Source organism: Marmota flaviventris, chromosome 19 (genome assembly GCF_047511675.1).
Source record: "Marmota flaviventris isolate mMarFla1 chromosome 19, mMarFla1.hap1, whole genome shotgun sequence".
Lineage (NCBI taxonomy): Eukaryota > Metazoa > Chordata > Mammalia > Rodentia > Sciuridae > Marmota > Marmota flaviventris.
The window spans coordinates 27,480,014-27,500,176 of record NC_092516.1 but is presented as its reverse complement, the minus strand read 5'-3'; the positions used below and the strand labels follow the sequence as shown (position 1 = coordinate 27,500,176).

Below are 20,163 nucleotides of genomic sequence, written 5' to 3'. Positions count from 1 at the left end.
TTCTACAGAGGGGCCCTCGACCTCTGCAGACATTGCGCTCTTGTCCTGCCCAACCTCCCCATCCCAACTTTGGGCAGGGCGGGTCTCTAGCCAGGCTTAGGGGTGCTGGGGTGTCTGGAGGGCCAGGGTGGGGGCTGAGGCTCAAGACAGCTGGCCTGTGTCCCCACACTGGGCCCGGGGCCCAGCCATAGGGGCGGGGGCCTGGCCACTCAGGACTTGGCGAGGGCCGGCCGTTTTGGCCGGGCTGCGGGGCCCTCCCTCCTGCTTCCTCTCCTGAGGGCCGTCCTGGCAGAGGCCCCCTCGCACTTTCTGGCGGGAACGGGGCCAGCAGCGAGAGCAGCCACAGAGGGAAAGCGGGAAAGGGATGGGGAAAGTGTGTGTGTGTGTGTGTGTGTGTGTGTGCGCGCGCGCGCGCGGGCGTGAGCGCGAGTGTGTGTGCAGGAGAAGGCCCTGGGTCCAGGCGGCCCCGCCGGAGGCTGCAGCGGGGCTTTCGTAATTGCCCCCTCCCGGCCCCCGCCGGCCTCCCCCGCCCGCCGCCGCCCGCCTCCGCCCGCCTCCTTCCCGCGCAGCCGACCAGGCAGCAATTACGCTTTGGGGATAAAACGAGGCGCGGAGAGCAGGCCGGGGCATTCCTCCCCGAGATGGCGATGGCGGGTCTGACGGCGGCGGCCCCGAGGCCCGGAGTCCTGCTGCTCTTACTGGCCCTCCTCCACCCCGCGCAGCCCGGAGGTAAGGGCCCTGCCCGTTCCCACGCTGCTGCCCGCGCCCCAGGCGGCGGACGGACAGGGGGCCTGAGGGTGGACTGGCCGGCAGAGCCTCCACCCCCCGACCTCCCAACCTCAGCCCACGGGCCTGGAAGCGCCGGCCCCCGTGCGCAAGGGGGTCCTGTCAAAGGACCCGCAGCTCAGGACGGTCCCACCTCGTGCCAGGCTCTGCTGCCCCGAGAGGGCTGCGGGGCCCCTGCGCCACCTGGTGCGCTCTGCCGGGTGGTGCGCACCTGCGGACCAGCCGGTGTGCTGCGTGCAGCCCGCGGGGCAGGGGACCTGGATTGGAGATCACAGTGAGCTTGTGACCTCGGCAGGTTCCTCCTCCGATGGGAAGTCCCCCTGAGGAAGGTCCAGGTCAGGTTGGTTACGGGACTGCAGATTGGAGAGCTGCTGCTGTGGTCTGTCCCCAGGGAAGGGACTCGCAGAGTGTGTTTCACATGTGCTCATGTATGAACAAGTGTGTCGCGTGCTACATTGCACAGGTGTCCCTGTGTGCCCGTGCTCAAGCTTGTCGCTGAAGCAGGGGGACTTTCTGGGGTGGTTTGAACATCCACTCACAGGCTCACCGCTGGACAGGTGTTTGTGTACAGGGCAGGGGGCTCCAGGAGCTGCCACCCCACAGACAACTACACATGGAAGATCTGGCATGCAGATGTGTCCCTGGGTGTGGATTGTCACTGTGCATGTGACCGTGAGTGTCTGCATGCACAACTCTGTGTGTGTGAGAGACGGGGAGTCCGAGCAAGGAAAGGCAAGCTGGGGAAGGTGACCACCTCCCGGCAGAGGGACAAGCCAGTGTCACAGGCTGGAGTGGATCCCAGTCTGTTGCTGGCCTATCTGGTGTGTGTCCAGACCCAGATGCTGCTGTATTTGTGGGACTGTCCACAGGGGCCAGCTGGGAGCCCAGAGGTGCCTTGGGCTACAGGAAGAGAGAGGTGCAAGATCACTGGCCATCTGCTGCGGTGGCCTAGGTGGGGTCTGTTTCCATGGGAACCTCCTTGCCATGAGAGCCAGACTCTGACTGGGCAACAGGTGGGGCCCAGGGTGCCTCAGGGCTGTTTCCATGAGATTGACCTGCAGGGCTAGATGCTGGGACAGGAGCTTCCTGTGCAGGGTCCAGTCCTGGATGAGGCCAAGGGATGTGGGCACCAGTGGTAGTGGGGAGCAGAGAGCCAGCCCCTGAGAGCAGTGTCTCTGGGCTGTCTGGGTCCCCTCCCCCAGGTGTGGCCCCCAAACACCCCCTCACCTCCTTCCCAGCCAGTACCACCACCTGTGAGTGGCAGTGAACCCTCCAGCTGGGAGAGACGGGAATCATTATCTCCACTTCACACCTGGGAAACTGAGGCTCGGTCAGTCTCAGGCAGCCCCCGGGGGTCAGCACCAGCCAGCTCTCTGCCCTGGGTCAACAGAAGAGGGAGTTGGGATAAGGTACCAGGCAACCTTGGGGAGGGGGACAGAGACCTGGAGTGAGTCCTTTAAGGGCAAAGTAACCCAGTTCCTCTAGCCCTGGTGACATCATTAATCCCTCAGAGGGTATCATTTTTTACAAAGATAAATCTCCATTCTATCCCAAACTTCTGGACTGGCTGTGTTCAAATAAGGGGCTTTGTGAATGGATAAGCTCTTATGGGGTTTGGGTGCAGAGTCAGGAGACGTCAGGAACAGATACTGCAGTCACTCACTCCCAGCACCCACCTGCATACCCTGGGGGAGCCCAGCCTCTCTGCAAGAGGAGGGTGTCAAGTGTGCAAGTTCCCTAGTGGGGTCACGACAGCATTTCCTGGGAAGAATAACCCCCCTAGAAATACCCTCAGGCTTCTTCCCCATCCCCCGGATTTCTGAGCCAATGGTGGTTTGGATCGGGGCTTTCAACCCTGGCTGGGTCCGAGAGCTCCCCAGGGGAAACTTGAACAATTCCTATGCCAGGTCCCACCCAAGGATTCCTCCTCCATTTGGTCTGGAGAGGAACCTGGATGGGGGGGACATTCTTTTAAGCTCCCCAGGTATCTCTGATGAGCTGCCAGAGCCAAGAAGCTCTGGCTTAGGGATGGATCCAGCTCTGTGTGTCTGCTGGGGCCTCGGCAGGAACACAAATATGCCCCCACGTGGGAGGGGACAGAGTCACCCACCAGGACAGATTGTTTTTGAAAAACCGTTGGCAACCTTTTCCTGCAAACAACAAAGCCTCATGAGGTTTTATCTGCTCCCCAGCCGCCCCCCCCCCCCCCGGACTTGGCTTGGCAGAGCCCCCTGCCAAGGCCCAGGGCCGCGGCTCCCTCCCAAACAGGCTTTTCCCAGATCTTTGAACCTGGAGCCCAGGCTCCGGGCAGAAGGCCCTGCATGTGACTGGGGTCAGCTACAGGTCCCAGGCCAGCCCTTCGTCTCTCTGGCTCTCGGTTTCCCTGGCTGCAAAATGGGAAAAGACATCCCGTCTGACGTCCCCGCCTCCTAGAGTCAGTGGGAGCTACAGCCATGTCACCCCTGCCAAAAATGCCTTCAATCAGAGGACTGTGGGAATGTCCAGATGTAAAACAATATATTCTCGTATTCAGGCTGATGGATCCTTGCGGTTCCTTTCTAGGTTTAATTTCTCAGGTTGAATTCTCCCCCCAGGGGAGCAGAGGTATAAATGGCTGTGCGCTGATAGAGGACACAGATAGGACTCCCCAGGATCCCCAAGAAACCCAGGAGGGCTTCCCAGTGTGGAAGGGATGTTTAAGCCAGACCTTGAACAAAAGGTCCAACTTTCTTTCGAGGGGCTGTGAGTCGGGGAGCGATGGGCCTCCTCCATCCGGGGGGCTCTGGCCGTGGAGCAGGAGAGAAGGGGTCCATTCAGCCTCAGCAGGAGGAAGATCCCTTCAGGTAGAACCGAGGGGAGGGAGGGAGCTTCCGTCAGGGGAGGTTTGCAGAAGTTCCAGCCCAGGCCAGAGACTGTTCTGATCCCTGAGAGCCGGGGATCAGGATTCTTAGCTGCAAGACAAGTTCCGCCCTGGGCTGCTTCAGTAGGACCAGCCAAACCCACATAAAACAAGACGAGTGTGTTCCAGGCCGCCAGGCCAGCTGAGCGGCCGGCGAGAGGAGCGGCAGGCCCAGGAAGGCAGAGGCAGAACAGCTCGGCCTCGGAGCCAGGGCGGGCCTGGAGGGAGGCGAGGGCATTCTTGGCAGGAAGCGCGCTTCTGTCGAGGAGGTGGGAATGCGGGTGACCCGCTGGGCTCTGCCAGGAGCCTGCCACTTCTCCAGGGCCCTTTCTCCACTCGGGTCCCATTTTCCTCTCACCTGCCCCACATTGGAAGAGAGACAGGGCAGAAGCGGCTGCCCCAGGGTGGTCAGGGTTTGGGTGTGGAGTTTGGCCAGCCCTGTCCCAGATCTGAAATGTGGGCGTGGAGAGTGGGGAAAAGGGAAGCAGCGTCCTCCTCCGGAAAGGGCCTGGCCACAAGTCCAGCACCAGGAGAGAAGTGGGGTTCAGCCAGGCCTGGCAGCTGCACAAGTCTGAGATGGGGAGACCCCAGGGCAGATACGATGGGGTGAAACAGGTCAGACCCAGATCCATAAGTGTCCTCTCTGCCTCCCCTGCACCTGCTTCACCCATCGTTCACTGAGCACCTACTATCCACCCAACCCAAGCAGCAGAGTGGGAAGAAATGGAGATTAGAGGTCACCGATAGTTTCTTTGTTGTTGTTGTTGTTGTTTTGTTTTGTTTTGATTTTTGAACAATGACTCTGGGCCAGGTACCGACAAGACACAGCCTCTTACTTGAACCCTTGCAACCGTGCAAGGCAGTGAGGATCAGCCCCACTTTGAAAAAAGGAAACTGAGGCTCAGAGAGGTTAAGTGACTTGCCTGAGGTCACACAGATAGTAAGAAGCAGCAAAGTTAAGATTAGAAGCCGGGGGCTAGGGGGGATCTGTCCTGAGCCCCCTCCAACCCTTTCCCACCCACCTCACTGTCCCCTACTGTCTTCTCTGGAGCCTGAAGGCAGAGAAGAGGGGAGAGAGGACCAGGAGAAAGGAGGGGAGAAAGTGCAGGAAGAGAGGCTGAGGCAGAGAGAGATGCATTGGGAGCTGGAGGCCAGAGCCAGAGACGGCACCAAAGCCCCAAGGCAAGCCCTGTGTGGACTTGGCGGCCGGCCGATGACAGGGCCGCCTGCTTGTTCCCAGAAGGCCCAGCCCCCTGGGGCCACTCCTCCAATCCCCCAGGCTCTGGCCAGATTGCTCACACACTCCAGGACTGGACCGCGGTCCCCAGGGGGCCGCAGACCCCGGTGCTGGCTTTGGCATGGGGTGGCCAAGACAGCCAGCATCCCCAGCCCTGCTGAGCTCTAGCTGAGGCTGACCAGGCCCAGGGGCCAGCTGGGACATGTCACCCGGCCCTGGAGCCAGACATCTGGCCACGGTGCCTCTCAGATGCACTGCAAATCTGCGTGGCACTGCCTCTGAGCCAGCCTGTGCCCCCCGAGACGCCCCAGCCCCCAGGGACAGGGCGGGGCTGGAGCCTTGGCAAGGTGACTGGTCAAGGTTGGGAGCGTTCTGTGGTGGAGCCAGGGCCTGGTTTGAGACCCGGCTGGTTGCCATGACAACGGCTCAGGCCTAGGTCCAGGGCCAGCATGCCAGTATCCTCCAGTGACAGCTTCACTGGTCCATGGGGACCGTACTCGTGACCTTGGCCGGGGAATTAGCTGTGCCTTAAGAAACTATTCACTTTGCTCATTCATGATGTCTCCCTCCCGGACCCGGCGCCTCCCTAAACAGCCCTGTGTCAGATGGCCAGGACTCCACCCCAATACTGTGGCCCAGTGGTTCGGGACGCTGACCTCACGCCATCCTATCAGGGTGGGAATGGCCGCGATCTTGCTGGCAGCCGCTGCAGCCGGCTCTGCCCTCCCACAGCTCTGGCTCTGACCCGGGCTGCTCAGTGCAGGAGGGAACTGTCTGCCCAGCGCCCAGCCCCAGCCCCATGCAGAGCCCTCTGCCCCTAAGGAGATCAGGTAGCACCACATCACAGCATTCTCAGAGGCTGGGTCTGGGTTGAGCCCAGGCCCCATCTTGTTTCAGCTGTGTGACCCCAGACACATCCCTTAACCTCTCTGAGCCCAACTTCACATCTGTTAAATCCCTGAGAGTGATCCCTGCCCTTCCAGCCTCCTGGGGCTACTTTGAGAAGCGAGAATTTGAAAATGTAAACAGAACCTGCTTTGTCAACAAAACCATTACCATTCTCTCCTGTTTATCCATGTCACCAAGCTTTTGTGAGTTCTGACTGATGAAAGACTCTACCTCCTTCCTTCCAGGGGTCCCAGGGGCTGTTCCTGGTGGAGTTCCTGGAGGAGTCTATTATCCAGGTAGGACACTCAGCAGCCACGCACCCAGGCGGGCAGAGGGGATGGAGATGCTCGGAAGAGATGGCATGTTTTGTCACTGCAAGAACATTAGCATGCCTACCCCTGGGGACCCACCAGTCAGCCCCTTAGGAGTGCAGCTAACACGGCCCTGATTTACAGCTGCAAAGAGCATAAATATTCTGAAGGAGAAAACACGGCTCTTGGGGAGGAGGGCACAGGCACACATTCCTACCTTAGGTTTCACCGTTTTCTAACCATGAACCCCGCTATTGGCCACCCATTCGAGGCAAATAATTGTAAAGAACAGAAAAACCGCAGCTCACAGGAGCAGTCTTTGCAGAAATCTGCATAGCAAGCCACCTATCTGATTGGCAGGTGTGATTAACTCAACAACTCAGGCCCCAGGGCGAAGTGTAGTGTGGGTCCCGGGCTGGGTGCTGATGAGGACTGTGAGTCCCCGAGAAAGAATGGGCAGGATGTTGGGACAATGGTACGAGGGAAGGGGGACTTTTTTTCCTCTATTAATCTAGGGGGAAACATAATGTTTTTAAGTCAATAAAAAAAATTGAAAGGAGCCTTTTCAATACTGGAAAGGTAGGTGGGTGTTCAGAATCAGAGGAAGCCTGGCAGGACCCCAGGGCACACAGTGGCCCCAGGATATTGACCCAGGGAGGAGAAACAGAGGGTCACAGAGGTTGACCTGCCCAAGGTCGGGCAGCCGGGCAGAGGTCGGCAGGAGGAGGGATGGAGAGCGGCTTCTCTGGAGGATGCTGATGGTTTTTTCTCTCTCTCTCCTCACAGGGGCTGGTCTTGGAGGCCTGGGAGGAGGAGGTGAGACCACAAACCAGCAGGTGGGGGGGTCCTGTGGCCATACTCACCCTCAGGGCCCAGCTCCCCAGAAGGTCCAGGTATCAAAGTCCCAGATTGAGTGTCCCGTGGGAAGACACCTGTCTGAGAACTGAGCCCCCAGACCTCTCCAGCCCTTCTCCTGGCTCTTCCCTGGGCCCCTACCGACCTCAGACCTCCACCCTCACTCTCCCCGGGGTAGGGGTAACTAGTAAGACGTGGGCCGGGGCCCCCTTCACCCCCATCTCCTCTCTCTGCAGCTCTGGGGCCCGGAGGCAAACCACCCAAACCAGGTAAGAGAAGAGTAAGAGGCTCAGAGTCCTAAGGAAAGGCCGAGAGGCCGGGAGGGCTGACTCAGGGCACTGGGGGGCAGGAAGGGGAGGGGAGGGCAGCAGCAAGGGTCCTCCTTGGGTAACAGGTGCCCAGCTCTATCCTGTAACTGCCCACGCATCCAGCTCCCCAGAGACAGACCTCTGCTCAGGGCCTCAGAAACAGCCCCAGCGCTGGAGGCCGAATTAGAGATTGAGGTCCCAGTGGCCACCAAGCCTGTAAAACAGTGCTGCAGGAGCAGGCGCAGACGAGGGCCCCAGACTCCACCCGCTCGGCCTTCAGACCCTTGATCCCAAACTAACCCCTGTCTAATCCCAGGTCGAGACCCCCGATAGGCCTGAGCTTGATGCCGGTCTGAGCCCTTATCCTGACCCCTGACCAAGCCCCAGGCTGAACCCTGACCCTCACCCCAGACGCTAAAGTGGAGCTCCCTTCTGGCCCCAGGCCTCGTCCAGCTGTGTCCAAACTGTGGAGCTTTCCAGTAGGAAGGCGGGGTAGGTCTGTCCAGGCCTCACCCCCGGGGGGCTCAGATCTGCCCCCGAGGGCCATCCTCAGCTCTGGGAAATTCACCCCAAGGGGGCGTCTCTTGGGACTCTGGGGGATGAGGAGCAGGTGGAGGCCACAGGGTCTCCACCCAGATTTATGGCCCCTGGTGTGAGATGCTGCACATGTGGCCTTGGCGTCCCCACCCGGCGCCATACGGCCCTGGCTCTGAAGCCCCAGGCTCCAGGACACAGCTTGGCTGCCCAACAGCTCTTACGAAACCCTGGCGGCCCCTGATCCAAGCACAGATGAATCCACAGACTCCCCTTCGCTAAAAGCCCATCTGCGTTGTGAAACCCCGGGGCGGGGGCCAGCAGGAGAAGCAGAGGGGTGTGTGGGCAAGAGGGACCCTGGGGTCTGAGGGGTCTGCCAGGCCAGGAGACCGGGCCCGCTGCTTCCCCCTGCTTGAACCCCATCCTGTCTTCCTGGAGGGTGAGGGCTCTTAGCAGGGTCTTGGGAGGCGGAGAGAATGCAGGGATGGCCAGACGAGCCGTGGTGTGGAGAGAGGACCGTGCACAGCATAGAAGGCCCAGGTGTGGAGGTCACACCTCCAAAGATAGAGGGTGCATTCACTGATTGACCCCATAGACAGTGGAGGAACCAGGCGAGGTTGTCATTAAGTAATGGAGGGAAGACTGAGGTACCTGCGTGCAGTCTCCAGATGGATCTTAGCTAAAGTGAAGCTTCTACTGATGAAAGACTTAGGTTAGACTTCCAAAAGAACTTCCAACTCAGGCCAAATGAATAGACCAAAAGGAAAGTCAGGATATCTCCTTTGGAAGCCAAGAGCACTGTCTGGAGGAGGAGGGCTGGATTCCATGACCTCCCTAAGGTCACCTTTCAGCCTCAGGATTTAGGGCTACAAAGGCTTTGGCAGAGCCAATGTGGCTACCCGAACGAAGCTCCCTACATCCGGGCTAGGGGGACATCCGGGCCTGCCCAGGCAGGACGGAATGGGTCACAGGCAGCGCATGTCAGGCTTGGGAACAATTAATCCCTTGGTGATAGAGGGTGGGTGGCCTGGCAGCTGCTCCTACACGTGGGCCCCGCAGGCTGTCCCCGCCCTGGTTCAGGCTCAGCGGGGGACCAGGCAGCTGGGAGCCTGCACTGCCCACACCCGAGCTCTAGCTGGAGGACAGCTGCCCACCCAGAAGGGGGGGCAAGGACAGGACGGGCTGGGGGCACCCCTGGGCGCGCTGGTTCCCAGGAGGCAGGGAGCGATAGGGCCACCTGCAGATGGGGAAGCTGAGGCTCAGAGAGGGGAGGTGACTCGCTCCTGCACACAGAGCCGCAGGGGCAGGAGGATCTGAATCAGAACTTTCTGACTCCCGAAATAAAAGTGGTTGGGCTGGGGGCTGGGGGGGCTCTGGGCCGTGTTCAGCCCCTCCCCTTTCTCCTCTCCAGGTGCAGGACTCCTGGGGGCATTTGGAGCAGGTGAGTCCAGGGAAGGGCACACACAGGGGTGGAGCTGGCCCCAGGGGGAGAGCATTCTGGGGGACCGAGGGAGAAAGACAGATGATGCACAGGGGCTGTCTGTCCCCAGGCCTGACCCCACCCCTGCCCCAGCCTCTCCTTAATTCCACTCTGGTCCCATCTCTTCCTTCCAGCCCCTGTGGACAGGAAAGATCCAAGCATGTCCCCTGCCCCCTGGGAGATCAGGAAACAGACCTGGCTTGGGGACAGCCACTGCCAGAGCCAGGAAGGTTTGGGGACAGCCACTGGCTTGGGGACAGCCACTGCCCGAGGCCAGGAGGTTCACCAGGCAACCCAGGCCCTGTCTGTCCACCTCCAGGGGCAGTTACAGACCCATCTTACAGAGGGACTGCCTGAGCTTCCCAAGGCCCAGGCCACGCAATTAAGAAGTGAGTGGGGCCAGGCACAGTGGTGCCCACCTGTAATCCCAGCGGCTCAGGAGGCTGAAGCAGGAGGATCGAAAGTTTGAGTCCAGCCTCAGCAACTTAGTGAGGCCATAAGCAACCTAGTGAGACCCTGTCTCAAAATAAAAAATAAAAAGGGCTGGGTTTGTAGCTTGGTGGTTAAGCACCCCAGGTTCAATCTTCAGTACCAGGAAGAAAGAGAGAGAGAGGAAGGAGTGGGCAGGGCTGGTTAGAAGAGAGACCACAACCAGCGCGAGCCCACTAGTCTCCCCCAGGGCTCAGCAGGCCCCGTGCTGGAGGTCCCTGGAGAGTGTTCCCCCGGAGCCTGGACCCTGGCAGCCAGGACTGGTGCTCGCAGGAGAGATTCTCATAATTGGAAACAAACTTGTGTAGCTGTAAAGTCCAGCCCGATTGCCCATTGTCCCAGACAAGGCCGAGGAATGTCCCCTGGGAGGGGCAATGGGGCCCAGATGTGGGGAGGAGAGTGCCAGGGACCCATCTGGCTCTAGCCACGAGGCTCCTGGACTGCGGGGCAGGCTGGACAGAAGGACAGATGATGGGGACAGACCCAGGTGAAGTCAGAGGCACCTGCGAGGGAGCAGGCAGGCCCAGGTGGGGCCCCTGGCTTGGCTGAGGCCTAGCCTGCAGCCCGTGCCCAGCTCTGGCCCTGCAGGAAGCCCTGCTGCCTCTGGTTGGCTGTTAGGGGCACAGCCCCTCCCAGGTCGCCGGGGGCTTCGGCACAGTCCTGTCTACACAGCATAGCGCATGGTCACTCAAGGGTGGCTACCCTTTTAGCAGAATCACGCAACGTACCAAAGGCCTAAGGAGCAGCTTAGAGACCAGAGTTGTGACCTGCTCGTCACAGCGCTGCCAGGGTCCTGCCCCCACTCTGGGAGACCCTTCTCCCCATGGGCCAGGGCTGGTGCCCACACACCACCTTCCTCTCATCTGCTGTCTTTCTCCTGCAGGTCCTGGAGGGCTTGCGGGCGCTGGCCCCGGGGCAGGTGAGTGTGGACATGCCCAACGGGACTGGTAACTAGGTCCAGTGGGGCCTGAAGCTAAGACCACTTGCTTTGAGCAGCCATGTGGGGCAGGAGGGGGGTCCCAGCTGGGTGAGGGGACTATCACAAGGTAGTGATGAGGACCAGATGGAGGCTGCCCGGGGCATCAGCTCCCCAGGGCATTTGGGAAGGCATGGGGGGGTACTCGGCCCAAAAGATCCTGCTCAGTGGAGCCGGGGGCCCCCTGGCCTCCAACACAGGGTCCAGTCCTCCTGAGGGGCCATGGCTTCCTGCTGAGGTCTTGCAGGGAGCAGAGGGGCCGCAGATGAGTTTCCTGAGTGGGCAGGGCCGGCGGGCTGGGGCTGGGCAGTTTCCAGGGCGCCGTGCCCAGGACCTCACCCTGTCCTCTCCTCCGCAGGGCTGGGAGCCTTCCCTGCGGGTGCCTTCCCGGGGGGCGTGGTGCCAGGTGGAGCTGCTGGAGCTGCTGCAGCCTATAAGGCTGCCAAGGCTGGTGAGTGGGACCCTTCAGGACGGGTCATCAGCCCCTGGCTTCCCTGGGCTCCACTTTACCTTCTCTTGCCCAGGGCCTGCAAGGCGGATGGGCAGGATCCTCATCTCCAACTTGCGGAGGCTCGGGAGGCAGCCAGGGGGGTTAGTGGCAGGGCCAGAGCTCCAGGGCCTCTGCCTTCCGCCGTCCCTCGAGTGACCCCTCCACCTGGCCCTGCAGGTGCTGGGCTCGGAGGCGTCGGCGGAGTTGGTGGGGTTGGTGGCGTTGGAGGAGTCGGTGGCATTGGAGGAGTCGGTGGCGTTGGTGGAGTCGGTGGCTTAGGAGTGTCCACAGGTAAGGTGGCTGACCTGAGTCCCCTGGGCGAAGCCAGCGGGCCGTGGAACCAACCCTCACGTGCCTCCTGCCTTGCCAGGTGCCGTGGTCCCTCAGGTTGGAGCTGGAGTCGGTGTCGGAGCTGGAGCGAAGCCAGGGAAAGTGCCCGGTGAGTGTGGAGTCCCCGGGGCTGGAGGGCAGAGGTCAGGGAGGGGCAGAGCCCCTTCCCCATTGTGCTCGGGGAGAAGGGGCAGGGCCTGGCTGCAGCAGGGCGGGGGAGATGGCCAGGTCAACAGCGTGGGACCTGCTTCTGTGGAACGGGGCAGAGGGCCCCCTGGCCCTTCCAGGAACTTGAAGCAGAAAAATGCTTCAGAGACAAGCTCAAGCTTGTGGCAGGCTCTTGGGTGACCGTGTGGACACTGAGGCTCAGCATCGAGAGTCAGAGTGGGAGGGGCTGTGGCTGGCCCTGGCAGAGCCAGGGTGACATCCTCTGACTCTTCGTCTGGTCCTCATTCCACCCCGCCAAGCCCTGTAGGAAGTGACTTGAGGTTCAACAAAAGGCTGCCTGTCCACTCAGCAGGGAGTGGACATCTGGAAGCTGTTAGCCAGAGGTGGGCTGGCTCCAGGAGACAGACAGAAATCCATGCTCGGGAGGGTCAGCAGATGACTTCCGAGAGTCGTAGGAGGAGGGACACCGACACCCAATGTCTGTCCCTGGCTCCTGCAGTGGGCACAGGGCTGCTCGTTGGGATCCCTGGAGCTGCCTGGGTGGGGGGCTGGCGGAGTCCCTGGACACTGAGCTGATGCTCATGGTACCTCCTTCTCCTCCTGCCTCCAGGTGTGGGGCTCCCAGGTGTATACCCAGGTGGCGTGCTCCCCGGCACAGGTGAGGACCAGAAAGCAAAGGGAAACTTCTAGAAAGAAAGCAGCCCCCATCAGCCTCCCCAAAACCCCACCCCCACAGGCAGAGGCCGTCAGAGGCCTTGGGTCCTGGTCAGTGGCTGTTTTCTTAAGTGTCAGAGCTCCGGCTAGTGAACTAAGCATCAGCCTCCCTGGCCCCACCCAAGCCCTGACCCCAGGCCCCAACCCCCCTCACAGCCCAGGCAGGCCCCCAGGGGTAGACGGAGACCCCAGTGTAGCCAGCTGTTTCCTCAAAGTCGTGAGTCACCAGGGGGCCTGCCCAGCAGGTCTGCCCTGCAGGAGACCCCGAAAAGCCGCCCCCACCCCCTTTCCCTGCCAGGGCCTGCCACCCCACCCAACATGTGACCTCCTGAAATCCCCCAAAAGCCCAGATCCAGGCGAATCTGTGGGATTTGCTGACAGAGTGGCCCCCACCCCCTCGGGGTCAGGTCAGTCAGCCCAGCCCCAGGGCAGGAGGGAGAGGAAGGAGACCCTGGCACTCAGTCCCAGGCCACCGCCCGGAGGCTGCTCTGCGCACACACAGCCACTTTGCCCTGACTCTGGCACTCCGTGCTTCTCCCCCGAGGGTGGGCAAGGTGGATTTGTGATGAAGTCCACTCAGGCCTAAGGCCACGTGACTGCAAAATAGGGTGAAAGCTCGGACCTTCTGACTTTGGGCCGGGAAGGGGAGGAGAGTGCCCAGCAATAGGTCCCTGTGAGCCATGCCCATCACAGACAGATCCACCCAGAGACCCGAGGCAGGAGAAGGGCCAAGGAGGGCCTTCTGCCGTAGCCATAGCCCTCTTTGCCCCACAGGAGCTCGGTTCCCTGGAGTAGGGGTGCTCCCTGGGGTGCCCACCGGAGCAGGAGTCAAGGCCAAGGCCCCAGGTATGCAGCCGGCTGGGCTGGGCCCCTGGGGGAGGCTCTGCATCCATTTGCAGGCTCCTGGGGGCTGGACTGTGGGCCATGGGGGGATCCGGGGCCTACTCAGGGTCCTCTGGAGGGCATTCTTGTGCCCAGCCCTGGTCCTACAGGCCAGGAAGGGCAGCCCGCTGCTCAGAAATCCCAGACTGTGTGCAAGGACGGGACGAGCTGCGAGGTCTGGGTACAAGTGGCCCCTGCCAGAATCTGCCTGCCCCTCTGTGCTGCCTGGCCAAAGTTGCCCCCCGGGGCCCTGTGCCCATGGTGCCAGGGCTGCCGTGACAGGACTTTGTCATTGCAGGTGGAGGCGGAGCTTTTGCAGGAATCCCAGGTGAGACAGGGCTGACCATCTCAGGCCAGGGGGAGGACAGGCAGGTGGCCAGCTGGGCAGGGGCTCTGGCCCTGGGAGGAGTTGGATACCCAGCATCCATCCAGACCTGGGAGTCCCCTCATGGCTCCCACTCGGGCCCTGAGCTGACTTTAGCACGAAGGGACACCGATCCCAGGCCTGTTCCCACCCCCAACCCATCTGCACAGAGCCCACCCTTCCAAACCCAGCCCCCTTCAAGGAGGGCAAGACTATCAGCTTCAGCAGGGGTCCAAGACCCCCAGGGGGTCCTGCAGTTCCCCAGAAAGTGGCCTGTTGAACTGCTGCTGTCTGAGCAGGAAGCGGCGTCCAGGGAAGGCGTAAAAGGGGCTGCTGGCCCAGGGGGCTGGGCCCTGATTTGCTCTCGGTTTCCACAGGGGTCGGGCCCTTTGGGGGCCAGCAGCCTGGGGTCCCACTGGGATACCCCATCAAGGCACCCAAGCTCCCAGGTGAGTCAGGGGGGCTTCAGGAAGCAGGACTTGCTGAGACTCAGCCTAGGGGGACACAAATGTCCTGGGGTGGGAGGGTGGGGACTGGTATTGAAGTCACTTCTGGTCACCAGTCAAAGAAAACCTGGGGAAACCCAGCCACAGATGTTAGGCACACGTCCCTGTGCACGAGTGCGCACGCACACAGAGACCCAAAGCTCTGAGGGAGAGCCGTTGTGTCGACGGTATTGGACACCATGGGAAAGAACCCCTCACCATCAAGTCACCCGCAGGGCCACCCCTACCTTGGCTATCAGCCAGTGGCATTCTTCCCGTAGAGAGGGACCCAAGGACGATGCTCAGAACTCAGGGCCAGGTGGGCCCTGGACTTTCAGGGGGAGGAATGTCCCGTCAGACCCAGGGGGAGGGGGTCCTCCCTCCTCCACACAGGGCTCTTGGGGGAGGGCGGTCTGTCCACCCAGGGGGGCAGCCCTGGAGCCCACTCTGCTCTCTCCTCAGGTGGCTACGGACTGCCCTACGCCAATGGGAAAGCACCCTTCAGTGAGTCCGCCCTTGAGGGCTTCCAGCCTTAGGGGCCCAGAGAGGGTGCTTCCACCCCAGCCCTGGGCAGCAGGGTGGACTGTTGGAACGGGGGTCTCCAAAGGACACAGCATGAAATGTGGCCTTGGCCTGGTCCTCGCTCCGGGCCTCTCCCTCTCTTGAGGCCTCCAAGAGCCTGTCCTCTTCTGTGCAGTGGGAATCCCAGGGCCACGTGCCCATTTGTATTCGTTCTCACTCCTGATGGGGGTGACACAGGGACATTCAGGGCAGCAGGACCCTGCAGGGAAGGGGAGGGACGGCAGAGGTGGCCAAGTCTGCTTGGGTAAAGGTGACGCCAGCCCTCTCCTCTGGCAGGCTACGGACCCGGAGGAGTGGCTGGTGCCGCAGGCAAGGCCGGCTACCCAACGGGGACAGGTGAGGCGGCCTGGTCACTCCCAGGCCAAGGGGCCCTGGTCACTGTGACTGGCCAGTGTCCCTCCAGCCCTGCAGGCTCTGCCTGCCGCAAAGCCCCTCCTCACCCGTGTGTCAGAGGGCGGGTCATCCTGGGGCTGGAAGCAAGTGGGCACCATTCTCAGAATCTCCCCTCCGACCCCTGTCCTCCCCCAGGAGTGGGCCCCCAGGCGGCCGCAGCGGCAGCAGCTAAGGCAGCGAAGTATGGTAAGCACCTCTGGGGTCCTCAGCCACCCCCAACCCACCCGCAGCACCCCCTTACAGTTGAGAACCGCCTCACAGCTGATACAGTGGCCCCCAGGCCCGCATTGATCTATCCCTCCCTCGACTCATCCCTCTCCTGTCCATCCACCCCTCCTTCCATCCATCCCTCCCACACCTCCCCTCCCCACCCATCCCTCCACATCCCTCCCTCATTCCTTCCTCTCTCCATCTCTATGTCCCTTCCTCCATCTATCCCTCTGTCCCTTCCCCCATCTATCCATCCTCCCATCCATCCATCCATCTATCCATCCATTCCTCCCTCCCCACCCAGCCCTCCACCTCCCTCCCTCCCTCCCTCATCCCTCCCTCTCTCCATTTCTACTTCCCTTCCCCCATCTATCTCTCTGTCCCTCCATCCATCTATCCCTCCATCCATCAATCCATCCATCCATCAATCCATCCATCCATCCCTCCCACTCCTGTCCCTCCCCACCCAGCCCTCCACCTTCCCCCCTCCCTCCCTACATCCACCTCTATGTCCCTTCCTCCATCTGTCCCTCTGTCCCTTCACCCATCTATCCATCCTCCCATCCATCCATCCATCTATCCATCCATTCCTCCCTCCCCACCCAGCCCTCCACCTCCCTCCCTCCCTCCCTCATCCCTCCCTACATCCACCCCTACGTCCCTTCCCCCATCTGTCCCTCTGTCCCTCCACCCATCCATCTCAGAGGTGGGGGCAGCGGGTGGCAGCTTAGTGGAGGAGGTTGGCCTTGTCATAGGAGCTGAATGGAGAAGAGGGACACATTGTTCCTACCTGGGGCAAATCGGGGAGGCTTCCCAGAGAAAGTGATGTTTGACTCCAGCCTTACACTTTATGAGGAGCCTGCCTCGAGGTTGAAAGAGGCAGGAGGAGCATGAGCAGGGTGGGGGGGGTGCCTCGGTGGTCAGAAAGACCGTTTGAGGTGGGACCTACACAAGCATTTTTAAAACTTAATGGTTTTGCATCCATTTAATGCATACCATAAAACCTTAACGCGTTCCTCAAGCCCAGATCTCTTGGATGGCGTTGCCGCAGTATGGCGCAGGCATCCCATTCCCGTGCCATGCGCAGGGTGGGCAACTGTCCCCTGCCAAAGAAACCCTCAGTTCAGGGTTAGACCACAAGGGCTGAAGTCCCCTCCTCTGTCCCCAGCTCCAGGGAGCCCTTTCTGTTTCTAGGGTGGGTCAGAAGATGTCTCCCACCAGCCTGGGGGACAAGAATGTGGGGAGGGGGACCTGCCCTTGGGGGCCCCACAGGCCCCCCTCAGGCCCCAGAGGCCAGCAGGGGCTGGTGGGGACGACTGGAATGCGGGAGCGGAGAGCAGGCAGGAAGGGGCTGCCAGGGCCGGGCGGCCAGGCACTTGGATGACGAACTTGGCCGGGTCTTCGGAACACAGGGAAAGGAAGCCTCGAACATTCCTTTGGGGGCCCCTCTGGCCCAGGGAGCCAGCGGCTTGTGGTTTCTCAGTATGTGGCAGTGATTAGGGCTGGATCTGTCCGGAAACGTCCAACTCCCTTAATGAGTGTGTGGAAAGGGACCCACTGGGCTTTAGGAGCCGAGGCAGGGCCCCCGCAGCACAGCCCGAGGTGCCAGGGCCGAGTCCCCGGTGGAATGGTGCTGGTTCCAATGCCAGCCTCCTGGAGACCTTCCTGTGCGGCCCCAGGGGGACCCTGGAGAGCCACACACGCTGTCCCTGTCCCACCAGGTGCTGGAGGAGCTGGCGTCATCCCTGGTGTTGGAGGTGGTGGCATTCCTGGCGGGGCTGGTGCGATTCCTGGGATTGGAGGCATTGCAGGTACTGTCAGGTCCAGCAGGGCTACAGGTGGCCTTCAGCGGCCACAGGCAAAGGACCTCACCCTCTGTGGCTGTCCTTCCAGGGGCCGGGACTCCTGCGGCTGCTGCTGCTGCTGCAAAGGCAGCCGCCAAGGCTGCGAAGTACGGTGAGTGCCCCGGATGGCAGGTCCAGGGCACAGGGCCTGCCCCAGTCTCCTTGTGGGCTCTGGAGACCCAGTCCTGGGTAGCTGGAGGGATTTGCCTGTGTCCACCTGGGGAGCCTCCTTCTCCCCTCCCACTCCTTGAACTTTCCCATTCTGGTCATTGCACCTGGGATGCCATCTCCTTGTTCTCTGTGAATTGAATACATAAGGGGCCCTAGAGAGCACTGGCTCCTCCCCACCCATCCCCACACTGCCCCCATGCCCCAGGGCTGTTCAATGGCCGAGGTGCCCATGGGTGGTAGTTCTGATCTTGCTCTAGAAATCAATCATGCTCTTCCCAGCCGCAGACCCAATCCTGCTAGTCCTTCAGGCTCTCAGAGTTCCTCCCGACCTCTGAAGAGCTGAATCCATGCAGAGCAGATGCCAACCCACCTGAGCAGCAATCCTGCACTCAGACCCTTACCCTTTAGTTCCCCTAGACCCCTGCTCTTGGGGGTCTTCAGAGGCCCCCACAAGGCTTAGGCCAGAAGAACAATCCTTTTTCTTCGCAGGAGCTGCTGGGGGCTTAGTGCCTGGTGGGCCAGGAGTTAGGGTCCCAGGTGTTGGGATCCCAGGTGTCGGCGGAGTCCCAGGTGTTGGGATCCCAGGTGTCGGCGGAGTCCCAGGTGTTGGAGTCCCAGGTGTTGGAGTCCCAGGCATTGGGGTCCCAGGTGTTGGGGTCCCAGGCGTTGGGGGTCCAGGCATCGGGGGTGTACCAGGTAAGCTGGACTTGCTCCTTGTGTGTGCATGTGCGTATGTGTGAGAGAGAAATAAACTATTGCTGAGATTCTGGGGTCCTCCCCAAGACCTCACTCATCTGTCCACACCCTCGGCTCTGCCTCACCCCTTCATCCTCCCTCCCTCGACTATAACAACCTCCCACCTAGCTGCCACCAGCACCAGCTCTTCTATTTTCCTTCTGGCTGTTGCTGTGCTGCCAGAGGCAAGAATCACACCTTTTTCACCTCTGTTTCCAACACTTAGCTGAGTAGGTGCTCAGTAAATTGTGGATAGATGGGTGGGTGGATGGGTGGGAAAATGGGTGGTCACATATTGGCCATGCAGATGAGCAGGCAAATTGATGGATGAAGGAGTGAGTGGGTAGAAGGATGAGCAGATGCAAGAATGGGTGGATGGATGGATAGATAGATAGATAGATAGATAAAAAAAAGTTGGATGGAAAGATAAATACATAGATTAAAAAGACAATGGATAGGCAGCTGGGGGACTAAAGTAGTTAGAAGGATGGATAGATAGATGGATGATTGGACGGATGGATGGATGGATGGATAGATGGATGGATGGATGGATGGATAATTGGATGGATGGATGGATGGATGGTTGGATGGATGGATAGATGGTTGGATGGATGGATGGATGGATGGATGGATGGATGATTGGATGAATGGATGGATGGATGGACGGACGATTGGAGGGGTGGGTGGATAGTTGGATGAGCAGATGGATAGATATGTGGGTGAAAGTGTGGACCAGCCAATGCAAAGTGGACAGCTGGGCAGATGTTTAGCTGAATGGGTAGGTAGGCAGGTGTGTGGGTAAGTTGATGGATGGGTGGGTGCATAGAGGAACAGGTAGGTGATAGGTAGTTGGACTGAGGTCCAAGGATAGACAGACAAATGGACAGACATAGAAGTAGGACAGCAGGTGAATGGATGGCTGAGCAACTCTATCTTAACTTGATAGAGAGAAAGAAGATGGACAGTGGGTGGAGAGAGGACTGTGCGCTGAGCATCTCTCCTCTCTTTTCTCCTGAACATTTGTGTCCCTTTGATCTTTTCAGGGGCCGTGTCACCTGCTGCTGCTGCCAAAGCAGCCGCCAAAGCAGCCAAATATGGTTAGTGTCCTGCCCAGCCTGTCTTGGCCTCTACTTGCGTGAACCAAAGGGCTCTGGTCTGCTTACTCAGACTTGCAGAGCAGGTCCCTGGCAGAGCTGGGACATGGAGGGGGCGGGCCCCAGGAGAGCGAGTGTCTTCCCAGTGGTCCCCCACCATGAAGCCATAGGCTGAGAGAGTCCCAGAATGACTTTCCCCAGAGAGAGACCCCCTCAGAGGAGCCCAAGCCTGGGGATGAGCCTGCTCTCAGTCTCCCCCACAAAGGGAGCCCTCTCCAAGTACTCAGAGAAGAGGGAGGTCAAGGGGGGACTGGGCTTCGTGGAGGAGGCAGATGAGGGGCCCAGGCATCCCTGTTTCCTGCCCTTGAGGACCGGACGTGGGGGAAGCGGACATCTTTTCCTCCTGTCCTCCTTCCCTGAGGTGCCTCCTCGCCTGGTTATCTTCCCTCTGCAGGGGCCAGAGCTGGAGTGGGCGTTGGAGGCATCCCCACGTACGGGGTTGGTGCTGGGGGCTTTCCTGGCTATGGTGTTGGAGCAGGCCTTGGAGGTGTCCCTGGAGCTGGCCTTGGAGGTGTCCCCGGAGCTGGCCTTGGAGGTGTCCCCGGAGCTGGCCTTGGAGGTGTCCCTGGTGCTGGCCTTGGAGGTGTCCCCGGAGCTGGCCTTTCCCGTGAGCCTAAGTTCTCTCTAGTAGAGGGGGGTGGGGCTCCCCAGCTGGCTCTGCAGGGTGGGCAGGGAGTGTGGGCTGGACTTCAGTGTGCTCAGAGACAGTGGGGACAGGGCAGGACTCTCGTGCCTTTCGGGGCCGGGAGCTGGAATTCTGCCCGCTGAGATGGGGTCTGAGAGTCTGTCCCCTCTTCCCTTGTAGCTGCAGCCCAAGCAGCCGCTGCGGCTAAAGCTGCCAAGTACGGTAAGTGGCCCTGCCCTGCCCACCCCCAGTC

At 60.7% G+C, this 20,163-nt stretch overlaps 1 protein-coding gene across 5 annotated transcripts in view; it reads left to right on the top strand.

Annotated features, from left to right (window-relative positions):
* Positions 1-421: 421 nt before the first annotated feature.
* The window catches only part of Eln (elastin), a 30,052-nt gene continuing 10,310 nt past the window's right edge, over positions 422-20,163 (top strand). For 4 of the 5 annotated variants that reach the window (XM_071605461.1, XM_071605460.1, XM_071605458.1 and 1 more), the window contains exons 1-22: positions 422-729; positions 6,056-6,106; positions 6,908-6,937; positions 7,213-7,245; positions 9,230-9,259; positions 10,671-10,706; positions 11,122-11,214; positions 11,431-11,544; positions 11,624-11,692; positions 12,362-12,409; positions 13,240-13,311; positions 13,646-13,675; positions 14,089-14,160; positions 14,659-14,700; positions 15,055-15,114; positions 15,307-15,357; positions 17,103-17,192; positions 17,275-17,337; positions 17,886-18,092; positions 19,175-19,228; positions 19,680-19,892; positions 20,091-20,132. In XM_071605461.1, the coding sequence (XP_071461562.1) occupies positions 642-729; positions 6,056-6,106; positions 6,908-6,937; positions 7,213-7,245; positions 9,230-9,259; positions 10,671-10,706; positions 11,122-11,214; positions 11,431-11,544; positions 11,624-11,692; positions 12,362-12,409; positions 13,240-13,311; positions 13,646-13,675; positions 14,089-14,160; positions 14,659-14,700; positions 15,055-15,114; positions 15,307-15,357; positions 17,103-17,192; positions 17,275-17,337; positions 17,886-18,092; positions 19,175-19,228; positions 19,680-19,892; positions 20,091-20,132 (1,588 nt within the window). In that variant the 5' untranslated portion in view covers positions 422-641. The remainder of the gene's footprint in view (positions 730-6,055; positions 6,107-6,907; positions 6,938-7,212; positions 7,246-9,229; positions 9,260-10,670; positions 10,707-11,121; positions 11,215-11,430; positions 11,545-11,623; positions 11,693-12,361; positions 12,410-13,239; positions 13,312-13,645; positions 13,676-14,088; positions 14,161-14,658; positions 14,701-15,054; positions 15,115-15,306; positions 15,358-17,102; positions 17,193-17,274; positions 17,338-17,885; positions 18,093-19,174; positions 19,229-19,679; positions 19,893-20,090; positions 20,133-20,163) is intronic. The other variant, XM_071605459.1, reaches the window with a different exon arrangement.